The following is a 13,576-nucleotide window of genomic DNA, read 5'->3' on the forward strand; positions in this document are numbered from 1 at the left end:
AGAAAAGAGCGGAATTTCAGAGTCAGCAATTTCCAAATGATTTTATAATTCTAGATTCAACACAGAAAATCCAAAATTAAAAGGAATAATTATTTTATTTTAAAAATTGGTTTCTCAATTTGAATGAATACTTATTTCAATGAAATATCACCTTGAAATGGACTATGTAGTATTAACCAAAATACTAAAGAAAATTTGTAAAACAATGAGGTACATATAATTTAATGAGGTTGAGGTTTATGTCCATCCACATAGAAATTCCTAGTGGCCTGAGGTAATCTCACCACAATCCCACTCAATTCTTCTTTCATAACTATTTGACAACCAAGTCTAGAATTCAATTCCAAAAAAGGTGCCTGATCCAAGAGATCGTCCTCTTCCTCAGTGGGCTCAGGGAGTTTTTCCTCATGGTTTTCAACATACACATGACATGTAGTGCATGCCAGTGATGCTTCACATGAACCTTCCATATCTATACCATGTCTGTGAGCTAAAAAATGTAATCATATTATAGAACTCAAGATATATTAACTATTGTTACCCAAATATAAGAGCCTTTCGCCAACTTTTCCTTTCACTCGCTCCTCTATTCCGTCTTTGGTTATAATTGTCACGTTGATGATATCCGGTCCTGATATAGATTCATGCAAACGGAACTGTGAAGTCGAAAGAGCTCTTAGTGAACCAGGAACGCCTCTATTAAAGGCACGTATAATTGGATACATCAACATCATACATGAGTTTGTACTTAGTGAGTATTGTTGCATAATTTTTCCATCTAGCCAATATGTGTATATTAGCATACGGTACCCCTGGAGAGTAAAATCAGTAGGAAAGACTGAGTAGGTTTCCATTTCATATGTTCACAAGACTTTAATCCTTATTTATTCATACATAATAATAGTCCAGTTATCTTCTATTGGATAATTTAGACTTAATTTGTCTATATCTGAGCTGCATACAGAGTAAACTTGGTGTCCTTACTGATGGCCGTATCATATTTTAGGTGCATTAAGTATTGACATACATAATTATTGAAATGCCAATTGTTTTTTGTCACATTTTAAATGTATGATGATATAAAAATGCAAACAATACTATTATATTTTTATCAAATAAATATTTCAGAAATAAAATATCAACATATTTAACAAAATAATCATTCAACTATGCATTATACAGAAAAAGTTAACATATGGTTTATGATGAATTAATTGTTACATTGACGTAATTTCAGATTCAAACAATCTGCAGTAGTAAATATAATTATAGAAGTAAACAAATGACACTTTGCTCGGTCTTCCCTACTAACTTATATATGAAATACTCGATCAAAAATTATGAAACAATATGGAGGATCTGAGTTGCAGTGACTCAAGTGAGAGGGAAGATTTTTATAAAGTAATGACGTCATTGGAAGTAAGCATAAAAGGAAATAAATGAGACAGCTAGTTAATACTAATTTAAAGCTCCTAGCTAAACCATTAAACTTTTTACCACTAGTTAAAGTAGCTTTACATTTCTTTCCCTCTTTTTTATTATTTAATTCTCCATAAGCTATAAAACAAAATGATAAAACGCACCTCTCAGCTTGAGTTCATGGTTTATGTTTTTTGCCATACAAGAGGTCGCTTTTTAAAATACAACAAATGACGTCACTTTATCATTTTTCAATATCCCGTATGTAGGCAGTTTACGAAAATCGTCTTTTAAAAAAAGTGTTTTTTTGGTTAACTTCCAGAAAACTCCGGTAAAATTCGAATATGATTAGGTAAACTTTAGGATTTTTTCTATCAAATAGCAAAAATTTTTAAATATCGATCTACTGGCATAGACATTATTATACTTACAAAATTGTTCTTTCTAAATGACAAATTTAGTTGGCTAATAGAATACATAACTAATTTAACTATGGCTACGTATACTTTCATTCGCCAGCTGTGTAAAAAATCGAGTTAAAACACTTAATACATTTAAATTCGACCATTTAAAATTCGTCATTAAAAAAAGTTAATTTTCGTCAACTTTCGGAAATTTTTGGTAAAATACGAGTATGATCCGTTAAACTTTAAAACTTTGGTTATCAAATAGCAAAATTTAAAAAAAAAATCGATCCACTGACATAGAGATTATTGGACTCGTAAAATTATGTTCACAATGACTGATAACAAAAATATGAAATATTGAAGAGAATATAAAATATTGAAGAGACGTCATGTATATAAAAAACCTTTGATCGAAAGTGCATGTTATAACTTATACTATAAGGAAATGTGTTCGTATGTTATATATTTTTAATATATAATTTGAAATTGTTATTGCCCACTGTATTTTTAAATAACCTTAAACGATGGGGTTGGCTATAGGTTGTGGCACCTACCTATATAGACATAAAATTCAAAAGAACAAGTGACGTCATTTTTTGAGGAATATGAGAAAAAAATTCAATTTTCGGCATAGAAATGTGCAATACCTCCGTGTTTATGCTACAAATAGAAGACATTTTGGTGTCAACGAAATTCTACACTCAGTATACATCGCAGGAACCTATTTAAAGTCCTTGTTTATTTTTTTGTTCCCATCGCAGAGTTTACCTTGATGTTTAAGTTAAAAGGATCAGCTCATAGAGGCTGCGTAGTTATGGTCCTATAGAGTGACAACTACTACCTTGTACAAATATTGATCACGCGGTGCTTCGTTTTGCTACTTGATTTTATAGCTATGAATTTATAGTATAAATTCTGTGGCCACTTGAGAGTTGCCTGCTAGAAGTAAGAACTAAGAAGTAGGAATCAATCTAATTGAACTCCCTCCCCAGGCCAGAGTGAAGCCCCTCTCCTTGCATCAAGTGTCAGAAATTGAAGTAGGTGGAGTGAGCAGAGATGAAATCTTCCATGTCTACTCAAAAGCGCAAGTTCGGAGATCCTTATCCAATATCTGCTCAATCCAGTGGGCACTACGAGTCCAGGGTTGTAGAATCTTGGAGTCAAACAGAGCAGTTTAAGCTTCGCGGTCGCCATTATTGGACAATTGTAGACTTTATGCGTCGTGCTGCTTCCACAGAAGTTGGGAATTCCCTTTGCTCTCCAGTATTCTCCATCCCTATATCTGATGAGGGATCTTCCACCTCGAAAATTAGGTCCAATGTCTTGCGCATCCTCTACTTTTCTTATCCCCTAAAATCAGTCGCAATTCATTTATTTTTCATTATTTTAAATTATTTTTAATTAATCCTGGAAATCCCGAGATGTCAACTCTGCCATTTTTTTATTTTTTTAAAAGAGATTCCCTTCTTTTTTGACAGTTTGAATTTTTGACATGTTTTTTGAGTTCGTCTAATACACACAAATACACACACCTAAAAAAAGCCCTCATAAATTTCTGTTAAGATGTTGGACCGTTTTTGTTTTTTTTTACTTTATGATGAATAAAAAGCTCTGATAATTGTGATACAAGCCTGACGTTCCAATTGGAAGTATTTCCCAATGGAGAAGAAGGAGAGGATAACTCGGACTATGTCGCCGTTTTTCTCACTTCTCGTAAAATGGAAGAGTTGGAAGTGACCTATGATTTTTCTGTTCAAAAAGCAGACGGATCTCCTTGGGGTAAAATTGGAAACACTTGTAAAAAGTTTTCTCCTGATCAAAACAGTTGGGGCTACGGGAAAGCCTTTTCGAAGGCGAGACTCATAGAAAGGTAGTAAAGTGATAGTGCGCTGGTTCAAGTAGTCACCTTTATATGCTTTGTTAATTGTCATTTCAGGATGAGCGAATTACTACCTGATGGAAAATTGACCATTATTTGTAATTTAGAAATCTACTACGATGATCGACATACGCAAGGAAAAAAGCCAAAACTTGATTTTAACATCACGGACACACCTACTCTGCAAGAAGAGATTTCTACTGCATTTACTCGTTCTGAACTATCAGATATTCAATTAAAATGTGGAAGCATCACCTTTCATTGTCATAAAATCATACTAGCTTGTAGGTCTGATGTCTTCAGTGCTATGTTTTCCCATACAGACACTAAGGAAGCTCGCACCAATGTTGTGAAAATTGAAGACATTGATGAAGAAACCCTAGAAGCACTTCTTCAATTCATATATACTGATAAAATACATGATCTGAACAATTTTGCTTCCTCACTTCTTATTGCTGCTGACAAGTACAACATTAGTCGATTAAAATCTTTGTGTGAACAAAAAATTGCTGAGAGTATTGATGTATCTAATGCCGCAGATGTTCTTGTGTTAGCACACCTTCATGAAGCTGATAAACTTAAGACTGCAACTTTAGACTTCGTTTGTGAAAATATGAAGTCTGTTTCGGAGACTAGTGGCTGGAATCGTATCACAGAATCTCACCCCACGCTCATGAGCAAGGTTCTAGTTGCTATGACTAGTAGATTAAGAACTTAGTACATTCAGACCTTTTACTCTCTAGACAATATTTTATCTGCGGATTTTTTTTTTTTTCCTTTCGTACGATATTGATTCTGAACCATCATTTCAAGTACATTTATACATATATTTTTCATATTTTCTGTTCAATAGATTTAAGAACCAATTGTGATACTATCTTGCCCTTACATATTTTAAACCAAAATAAACGAATATCTTTAAAAAGTCGAAGGTGTATATTTTCTTGATAAAATCAATATGAAAAAAAAACTTTCAGTAAGATAAAATTGTAATAGTACGAATATATGATTCATAGTCGACCAAATAAAAGAGCGAAAACATAAGTTAACGATTAATTATATATTGGCAGAAAAAGTCAGTCGTTACTTAGTTGAAAGTAAGGCCTGCATCTCTATAGGTTTTGAAGATCTTCTTGACAGAATTGATATAAGCAGCTGTACGCAAATCCAACCCCAAGTTGTACTCGATGGCAGTATTCATAATAGCTTTTGCAGATCTCTCCATGGTATAATCTAAGCCAGAATGAACAATATCTTTTTCAGAAGCACCACTCATACGACGATCAAATTCAGGTGATGGAGTGACCGGAATTCTGCCACCAACTCGTCCAAATCTACGTTCTAAGGAATCTTGGACGGATTGAAGAAGATGATAATTTGATTCTCTTTCATATTTGAAAGTAAGACGTCCATAAGAAACATGATTCAAATTTTTGAGCCACTCAAAATAAGAGACAGTAACACCACCAGCATTGACATACATATCTGGAATGACCAAACAGTTTTGTTCTCTCAAAATAATATCTCCAGCGGGTGTAATGGGTCCATTGGCGGCCTCAGCGATGATCTTGGCTTGGATTTTGTGTGCATTGTTTCTATCAATGACCTTTTCCATAGCAGCTGGAATAAGGATGTCACACTTCTCGTATAGTAAATCATTTTTATCACCAGTATATGCCTGAAAGTAAGTATGCAAATATGGCAAATATAATCAGAAACTCTGAAGTATATTGAGTGGTCTTACCTGAGCACCAGGGAACCCAACAATAGTGCCATTCTCGTTTTTATAGTCTTCTAATGCCTTGGGATCAATACCCTCCTTACTATAAATAGCTCCATCCCATTCTACAATACCGACGCATCTTGCTCCAGCACGAGTCAGATATCTGGTAGTATGGAGACCCACATTACCAAATCCCTGAACGATAAAAGTTTTATCTCCAAAACCAGGTGTTTGTCCAATCATGGACATGTATTGGGCCTCATTAACAAAGTTCTCCAAGCCGTGAAATACACCTCTGCCTGTGGCTGAAGTGCGTCCGTGAATGCCACCTTGGTGAACTGGTTTACCTGTGATACAAGCAGATGCATTTTGATCCATATATCCAATAGTGTTGGCATACGTATCTGCAATCCAAGACATTTCTCTTTCTCCAGTGCCCATGTCTGGAGCAGGAACATCAATACCAGGTCCTAAGAACCCCTTTTTGGAGAGCTCCATGGCGAACCTCCTTGTAATTCTTTCAATCTCTTGATCAGAGTAGGCCTTGGGATCAATGCGAAGTCCAGCCTTTCCACCTCCAAAAGGCACATCAACACATGCACACTTGTAGGTCATGAGTGCAGCAAGAGCCTTCACTTCATCAGCACACACATCCATCGAGTAACGGATCCCTCCTTTGCAAGGGGTACGATGATGAGAGTGCTGCGCTCGGTAGCCCGTTATCATTTCGATGCTTCCGTCATCCCTTTGAAGAGGGAAATTCAGTTCCAAGACATGGGAACAGGGCTCAATAATTTTGAGAATCCCATGGACACGCTGGTGCTTCGCCTCTTCGGAAATCCTTTGCTTGGACAACTCTCCTCGAAGGTTATCTTCCAGGAGCACACAGGCCTTGTGGAAGTAATACTCCACCATATTGAAGAAGTTGGGATCTTCCGCCTCAGGGATGTCCACCAGCCGATCAGGGATCTCCCATTTCCCTAGAGACCCTCCTGATCCTGTGTGCAAATTCACACTTGCAGGAGCCAATTTCATGGCGCTCGCTTCTCGCAACGCCGTCCTCAGACCACACTTCAAAAGACTCACCATTTTATCACTAATTCCACTTTTATCTACAAGGAATAATTAAATAAGTCACTTAATTAGATATCAATATATAAGATGGACTAAAAAGTGAGTGGGAAAAGAAATGGCAATTGCAGTCACTAGAATTTGATTGATTCTAAAAAAGAATCTCTTGCCTATTTCTCAAAAGGGGCTCGCCCAACAGGTTTCATTCAACATTCATGGAGTCAGAAGAGTAAGAGTGTGACACTACAACCCTCATGTTTTCAACTAGGAGTCTCACTCTGACTCAGTAGAATCAATAAAAGACTATAGACTTAATAAATATTATATTAAATCTAGACTGATTCAGTTCAAGGATTCAGAGTGCGACAAACAAGAATTACTTGTACATTTACTTATAGATAGATTACAATTTACATCCCTCAATCTACGAAAAAAAACCACTTTATTTAATACTGTCATGATCCAAGTTAGAAACAAGATTAAAGGCGGAGATAATTATGTATTTGCACCAAGCTGAACCAATGGCAATGGGTCTACTTACTTTAAAATACTACTACTTAAAATAATTTTCAAATCACACAATTAATATTTCTAGGAGCAACCGAACGATTTGCCGTCACAAATCCAACTGAAGTAACGTCACTTAATTCAGAATCTTTTTCTTTTTTTAAAGAAATTGACAACTTTTAAAAAAGTATTAGACATTTAGAAATAACATAATAATCTACATTTTCTTATAATATAAAAAGTTCCAACCGTACTTTACAAAAAAAAAATTAAAATATTATATACACGTACTGTTCGATCATCTGGGCATATTTTTAATATGATGTGGTACTTTTATTTAGTACTTTTCCTTTTTAGCTTGATATATATATATATATAAGGCCCAATTCCACGTGATAATATGTATGAAGATGTGTACTTCAATGCATGCACCATAATAGGAACACGTGATCATCTAGAGACAGCATCAATAGTAGGGGAGTGCGAAAGAAAGAGTTCCTTAGCAAGGAGAGAAGATTGATTTATAAATTTTTACTAGAATCATGATTTCGTATTATATGTATAATACATCGGAGTTTAGTTTTCAAAAGGCTAGCAATATACTTACGTAACCAAATAATACTTCATAAATATATATTAAAACAAAGAAGCAAGTAGAACTACCTAGTAACGGATGGTTTTGTATATAATAGTTACAAAATTATAAGAAGCAAGGTAGAAGTCCAAAAAAAAGCTTTGACTATTTATTTTTTAAATGTAATAGGAATCATATGATAAATTACAAGTCAAATGAATGGCGATTATCTCGTACGATATTGAACTGACTTTCTCCTCACCCCAATCCATCAGTAATGCCAAAACTAATTTAAGTATGCATCAAATCCAAAAGGAGGACCTCCCACCCTTTGAGTTCTAAAAAGTGTATTTTGTATTTTTTTTTTTTTTATAATTAGAATAAATTAATAAATATAAACTTACCCGTATAATAACAAGGACCTTTCCTCCTCTTTAGTCTTGGTAAAAGACGTTGTAAATATTCTTTATATATTTACAAGTCGACTAAGACTTAAATTAAGAGAATTGTACACTTTTTTCCCCAAATAGAAAGGTTGTATATCTTTATTATTTAATATAAAGGCTACACAGTAAGACAAAGGAGGCCGATTTGGCAATAACAGAAACGTTGAGATAGTTAAAATAAATTTTCAAAGGGATGTGTTACTACTTAGAAGCTACAGTAGAGTAGGTGAATGGCGTACTCTGCACAACACATGATCACAGTAAATTTGAGTTATAAATGCGATAGTATTATTAATAAGTTATATAATATATTTATATCTTACTGTCCGTTAAGGAATGACTTTTTTTTTGTTAATACGTACATTTTGTTAAATTCTTCACAATATAAATATATACAATCTACTTTTTTTCTCATCTAAAGTAAACAACGATTCTTCCTTGATAACATTCAGAGCTTTTGTCAACTTTTATTGGTTTTGCAAACTTGTTCTGATGATGGCCTCATAATGTAAATTGCTTATGAGGTGATCAAAATATTATTTTATCAAGAACAAAGTCTTGGTTTTTGCATCATTGAATAAGAAATGCGAATATTGGGACATACACACAGTAATACCTTGGATTACGTACATACAAATATGTGTTTGAATTTTTCGTAATAGAAATAATAATGTTTATTTACATTATAATAATTAAATTTATTAATTGCAAAATATGGAATTATATATGTACCTACAATAATTAATCATTAATATTATACACAAAGTATCACAGAATGACAACAAAACTGACCCAGAGCTTGCTTCTTGATGGTAATTAATAATTATCTGCGAGTTTAGTCACAAAAAGTTCTTAAATAGAAGAGTATTTGCAGTGCCGTAATTACGGGGGCATGAGGGAGGCGAATTCCATTGATAATATACCGTATTCCAACTAAAATTTATATATATATTATTTACATAATTTAAATTTTATTCTACTATAGCTACATAATTTTGACCCCATCCTAAATTATTATGCTTAACAATCGAAAAAATTTATATGAGCCCCAGACTTGTGACTAAACTCAATGTTTACGGCTTGGTCCTTTCCTTTGGAATTAGGGTGTTATAGCTTATAGGTCTGATCACGAGACTGTGCAGTAGGTTTTATTGGAAGAGTTGCTACAAATCACTCAAGACATGCCTTGTTATCCAAATTGAAAAATGGGAACTCGTTGTCCACCAAAACGATCATTACTAAGTTCCTCCTAAATCAGAGGTGGTACTGTATACTTTTCTGCATTGTCTCATAGGTATTTTATGAAAAACCTTTAAAAACGTCTTTGGTCAAGCAACTTTATACTAGTTTATTTCGTTATGCAATTTTTGTATATATTTAAGAATAATAATAAATAAGACCTGTTCACAAATAATTTTTTAGGAATACGAGTTAAGTTTCCGGCTCGGATGCAGTTATCGTCAATATTAATATTTAATCATGTAAAAAAAAAAAAAATGGCGCTTAAATGATAATTTAAAATATATAATTGTTTTGAGTCCCGTATCTTTTTTAAGATTTTTTTTTAACTTTGAGTCCTATTTAAGATTGAAGTCATATTTTAATGAGATTCTGACATTACTTATTTATCAGGGAATAAGATATTATATTATAATCAACTAATCTATATATATGTAAAAGAGTTTGTGTGTGTCTTTTATGGGTGCCCAAACCATTGGGCTAGGAGGCTGAAACATTGCAAGGGTGCCACTTTTGAATCTGGTCAGGCTAAGATGGGCTTGCATATTTTTGATGAGGGGGCATATAAGGATAGCTTACCCTATATCAAAACACCAAAATTGTTTTTTGGAGCTCAAGGAGACTAGATAGAGGGTTAAGTTATAAATCAAAAAGTGACTGCCGTCTCAACAAACATCTATACCACGAACGACGTTTTTTAAATTTATTCAAAATCAAAAAAGTTAGGGGCAAAAAAAAAAAAAAACTCGGTGAAACTTGCAGTTTCGTTTTTTTTTTAAGTGCAAAAAATTGGATTTCCAATGAAATATTGGATTCTTGAATCAAATAAAGTTTGTCGAAATTTGTTTTGATATTCGTTTGCATATAAATTTGTCAAATACTAATTGATGTTTAACTTAAATTTTCTTAATAATTTTTCATTTGTTTTCTCTTTTTTCACTTTTTTTTACGAATAACTAATAAAGTTTGTAGAAATTTGTCCGGAAATTCGTTTGCATATAAATTTGACTTTTAAAAATTGGTATTTAACTAAAAAATCTGTAATTTTTTTTCCATATTTTTGCACTATTTTTTATCATTTTTTTATGCAAAATTAGTAAAAAAAAGTTTTTGCAATTTTCTTCGTGAATTTCGATTTCGGAATTTGTACCCATATATAAATAATGGACTTCTCATCTAGACAATTTTTTTGATGCATATATGTTGGTATGCTATTTGAAGTTTATAACACAATATATTTTCTTTAAAATTAATAATAATACTAATAAAGTTACAAGAGATTTGTAGATTACCTTACATAGCCGGATTGATATAGTGTGAAGAATCCAAGAAAGTTATAATTAAAATTATCAGGATCTTTTTAGACAACAACAAAACATTCATGTTATAATTATTAGTATACCGTATGCGGTATGCGTCATAAGACCGTGTACACTTTTTATACAGATAACGTTTATATTTCGCGAAAATTTCTTAAAAAGGGAGAAATAACAAAAAAACTTTTAGGTGTTTATTGAATAAATAAAATCAGCTGTAGGTGTTTTAGGAGTTTCAAAGTACAGAAATGGAAAAACTTCGTCAAAAAATCGTTGCCCGCATCAGAGCCGGTGAAAATCCCACCGTGATTGCACGTAACGTCGGGATCAGTAGGACCGCTGTATACAACGCCAAGAAGCTCTACAACGAAACCGAATCCTTTGTCGATCGTCATAGGCCGCAAAGATCATAATCGTTCCATACAGAAAGCCTTATAAGGAGTGTGAAGCCAAAGATAGACGCAAACCTTTTGGGACAACATCTGCCAAATGGCCAGGGACTTCAAGGTTCACGAAACGGCTTTTTGGTGCATCTTTAAGGAGTAGTTGGCCCTAAAGTCTAGGGCTGTCACAAAAGTTAAGGGTTTGAAGGCTTTAAACAGACAAAAGAGGCTGGAACGATCAAAAATCCTCCTTAATAAATTGAAGAAACCCAATAGGAAAGTCCTAATTTTTTCGGATGAAATTTTTTTCTCATTCGACCCAGTCAGCAACTCCCGCAGCCTTCGGTACATCGTAAATACCCTCAGAGACGCCCCTCCCGAGGTAAAATTCACCGGGGGTTCGAAACACCCAGCCAATGTTATGATGCTCGGTGTCATTTGTTCAGACGGTACGACGTTTCACCAGCGTGGATAAAATAGGCCTAGAAGGCCAATCAATATAAAATTATCATTTTCTCAATTAATTTGATCATTTTCAATGTGAGTAAACCTTTGCAGTATAACATAATTTTAAATACAAATCTGTTTATATTTAATATGACCTCATTAAATTCTGGCTAAAAAAACAAAAAACTTTCAGACTTTAAAAATAGACGGATATCTATTGTACACATCAGTTGAAAAAATAAGCATGTATGTATAATAATTATAAATGTATATAATATTATTCATATCGAAAGTACTGCGTAAGCATTAAGAGTACATATTTACTATTCACATATTGGGATGTTTTTATAATTTTATAGTTAAAATTATAATTTATAGAAAGCAAGGTCAAATAAGTTAATGATTCACTACACTAGAGAAATAGAGGAGATAAGATACAGATGGAAAAGTCCCTGTTTCTCGAACATTAAAAAAAGGGGCGTCCACAGAAGTGGGCTGGTGCCCCTCACAAATTAAGGAATTTTTGCTTTTTACTAGAGAATTTAATATTTTAATTTTTTCATAATTTAATATTTAATTTAATTTTTTTTTCCAAAAATGTAATTTTCAATTTTTTCCCAAATAATGGATTTTTTAAATTTTTCTCCAAAAAATTATTTTTCGTTAACATCTGTAAATTCTTTAAAAATTAAATTTTTTGTGAGCAACTGTAGATTTTTTAAATTTTTTCTAAAAAATTTAATTTTTTGAGAATAGCGATGTATTTTAGAAATATTTTTCGAAAACTTTGAATTAAAATTTGTTTCCGAAAATTCCCAAAAACTAATCGAACAGCTGTAGGTTTTTTAAATTTTTTGTAATTAGCAGTGGAGTTTTGAATTTTTTTTTCGTCTAATTTGAATTAAAAAATATCATTTTTGAAAAAAATTTCCAAAAAAAATTAACTTTGAAATTTTTTGGATTATTTTTCAATTTTTAAAAACTTTGGAAGAGGGATAATTGTATTTCTGAGAATACCTTTTTACATTTTCTTAAAGACATCTTTTACTTTTTTTAGTAAAACATGTCTTTTTATCTACTAGGGGTACTCTCAAGTATCATTTATCAACCGCCTCCTCTCCAGAGTACAAATAAACTTTTTTATTCATTAATTCAATAAATATCCGGTTATATATATGATAAATGGGTATGTTGAAAATTGAATTAAAGGATAAAATAAAATTTATAATGCAGAAAGACAAATATTCAATTTTTTTAAAATATATCAGCGAGATCTGAAATATTGTTTTTTATAATTGTTATGTATTTAATATGTCCTTTCTGGTTTTTATCTTCTTGTATATTCGTCTATGTATTATAAGTACTGAGTTTTACGTATTATAAATAGTGTCGTCTTTTGTAAATATATCAGAGTATGGTTAGAATACACATGATCTACTGTTACATTATTCCTCCACGTGAATTCTTCTCCTCATGTCTCTTGGTCATCCTGGATCTCTCCTATTATAAATAAGATTGTGTCTCTCCCTCGTCAAGACGCAACAATAATCAAAATACATTTTTTAATACTTTACTCTAAAATTTATTAATTTCCAAAGATTAAAACCCTAAAAACCGACAATGAGATGTTGGGCAAAATTTCCCCTTTTTGGAAATCAAAATATGGTCAGTGGTCGTCATAGCTTTTGTAATAAAAATTTAACATATATTTAAAAAAAAGGGCAATTAGTTAATGTTATCAGGAGGGCAAATACCCTCTCTGCCTAGGATTGATTATACTATCCCATGGGCCATGAGTAAGACAAAGTTCGGAGTCTCTCGAATACGGATTTTATCGTAAGTGAAAGTCTATGAAAAAATAATAGGACATACCCGTATTATATATTTTATTACGAATTATTTTATTAATACACACTAATACAAACTCGCTAATCCTCTTCCTAATTCCCTTTTTTTAATTTTTAATATATGTATATGTATGTCCTTTTTTCGGATTTTTTTTTTGGTGCATTTTCGAATCTACAACCCATACCTTAAAAAAACTTTGAGACACGGAGAATCAATCTTGTTTTATGGAAAAGATATCTGGTCTGCTTAGAATAAAACATAGCTTTATATACGTAACTCAGAATTCTGAACAACTTTTATCAAAGGCCTATATCTGT

General features: G+C 32.6%; 3 protein-coding genes across 9 annotated transcripts; 1 reads left to right on the forward strand and 2 right to left on the reverse strand.

Moving 5' to 3' along the window:
* Positions 1-76: 76 nt before the first annotated feature.
* Positions 77-2,163, reverse strand: Fdx1 (Ferredoxin 1). The gene is made up of 2 exons (XM_040715256.2): positions 542-2,163; positions 77-490 (listed from the first exon to the last, which is right to left on the reverse strand). The coding sequence occupies exons 1-2, from the start codon at positions 852-854 to the stop codon at positions 222-224; spliced, it is 582 nt and encodes a 193-aa protein (XP_040571190.2). The 5' UTR covers positions 855-2,163; the 3' UTR covers positions 77-221.
* A 293-nt stretch (positions 2,164-2,456) lies between these two features.
* On the forward strand, positions 2,457-4,630 carry LOC121120881 (speckle-type POZ protein). Its single transcript, XM_040715782.2, has 3 exons — positions 2,457-3,139; positions 3,436-3,696; positions 3,763-4,630. Exons 1-3 carry the CDS (start codon positions 2,883-2,885, stop codon positions 4,421-4,423), a joined length of 1,179 nt encoding a protein of 392 aa, XP_040571716.1. The 5' UTR covers positions 2,457-2,882; the 3' UTR covers positions 4,424-4,630.
* Gdh (glutamate dehydrogenase, mitochondrial) lies at positions 4,623-8,578 on the reverse strand. 7 transcript variants are annotated; one of them, XM_071889630.1, is made up of 5 exons: positions 7,985-8,275; positions 7,670-7,918; positions 7,298-7,504; positions 5,450-6,540; positions 4,623-5,383 (listed from the first exon to the last, which is right to left on the reverse strand). In XM_071889630.1, exons 4-5 carry the CDS (start codon positions 6,515-6,517, stop codon positions 4,793-4,795), a joined length of 1,659 nt encoding a protein of 552 aa, XP_071745731.1. In that variant the 5' UTR covers positions 6,518-6,540; positions 7,298-7,504; positions 7,670-7,918; positions 7,985-8,275; the 3' UTR covers positions 4,623-4,792. The 7 variants fall into 7 exon arrangements, with proteins under 7 accessions (XP_071745731.1, XP_071745732.1, XP_071745730.1 ...); XM_071889631.1 differs by lacking the exon at positions 7,670-7,918 and having other exon boundaries at positions 7,985-8,301; XM_071889629.1 differs by lacking the exon at positions 7,298-7,504.
* Positions 8,579-13,576: the final 4,998 nt, after the last annotated feature.

The sequence above is a fragment of the Lepeophtheirus salmonis genome, chromosome 6 (assembly GCF_016086655.4).
Source record: "Lepeophtheirus salmonis chromosome 6, UVic_Lsal_1.4, whole genome shotgun sequence".
Taxonomy (NCBI): Eukaryota; Metazoa; Arthropoda; class Copepoda; order Siphonostomatoida; family Caligidae; genus Lepeophtheirus; species Lepeophtheirus salmonis.

What these genes read in the sequence shown, in the direction of transcription:
- Fdx1 (XM_040715256.2), bottom strand. Translation starts at nt 854, where the DNA reads ATGGAAACCTACTCAGTCTTTCCTACTGATTTTACTCTCCAGGGGTAC. An exon ending in CGAAAGGCTCTTATATTTGG is followed by an intron (nt 491 to 541) that starts GTAACAATAGTT and finishes TACATTTTTTAG; the next exon opens with CTCACAGACATGGTATAGAT.
- LOC121120881 (XM_040715782.2), top strand. Translation starts at nt 2,883, where the DNA reads ATGAAATCTTCCATGTCTACTCAAAAGCGCAAGTTCGGAGATCCTTAT. An exon ending in TCTTCCACCTCGAAAATTAG is followed by an intron (nt 3,140 to 3,435) that starts GTCCAATGTCTT and finishes ATGAATAAAAAG; the next exon opens with CTCTGATAATTGTGATACAA. An exon ending in AAGGCGAGACTCATAGAAAG is followed by an intron (nt 3,697 to 3,762) that starts GTAGTAAAGTGA and finishes TTGTCATTTCAG; the next exon opens with GATGAGCGAATTACTACCTG.
- Gdh (XM_040715779.2), bottom strand. Translation starts at nt 6,517, where the DNA reads ATGGTGAGTCTTTTGAAGTGTGGTCTGAGGACGGCGTTGCGAGAAGCG. An exon ending in TTGGGTTCCCTGGTGCTCAG is followed by an intron (nt 5,384 to 5,449) that starts GTAAGACCACTC and finishes ACTTACTTTCAG; the next exon opens with GCATATACTGGTGATAAAAA.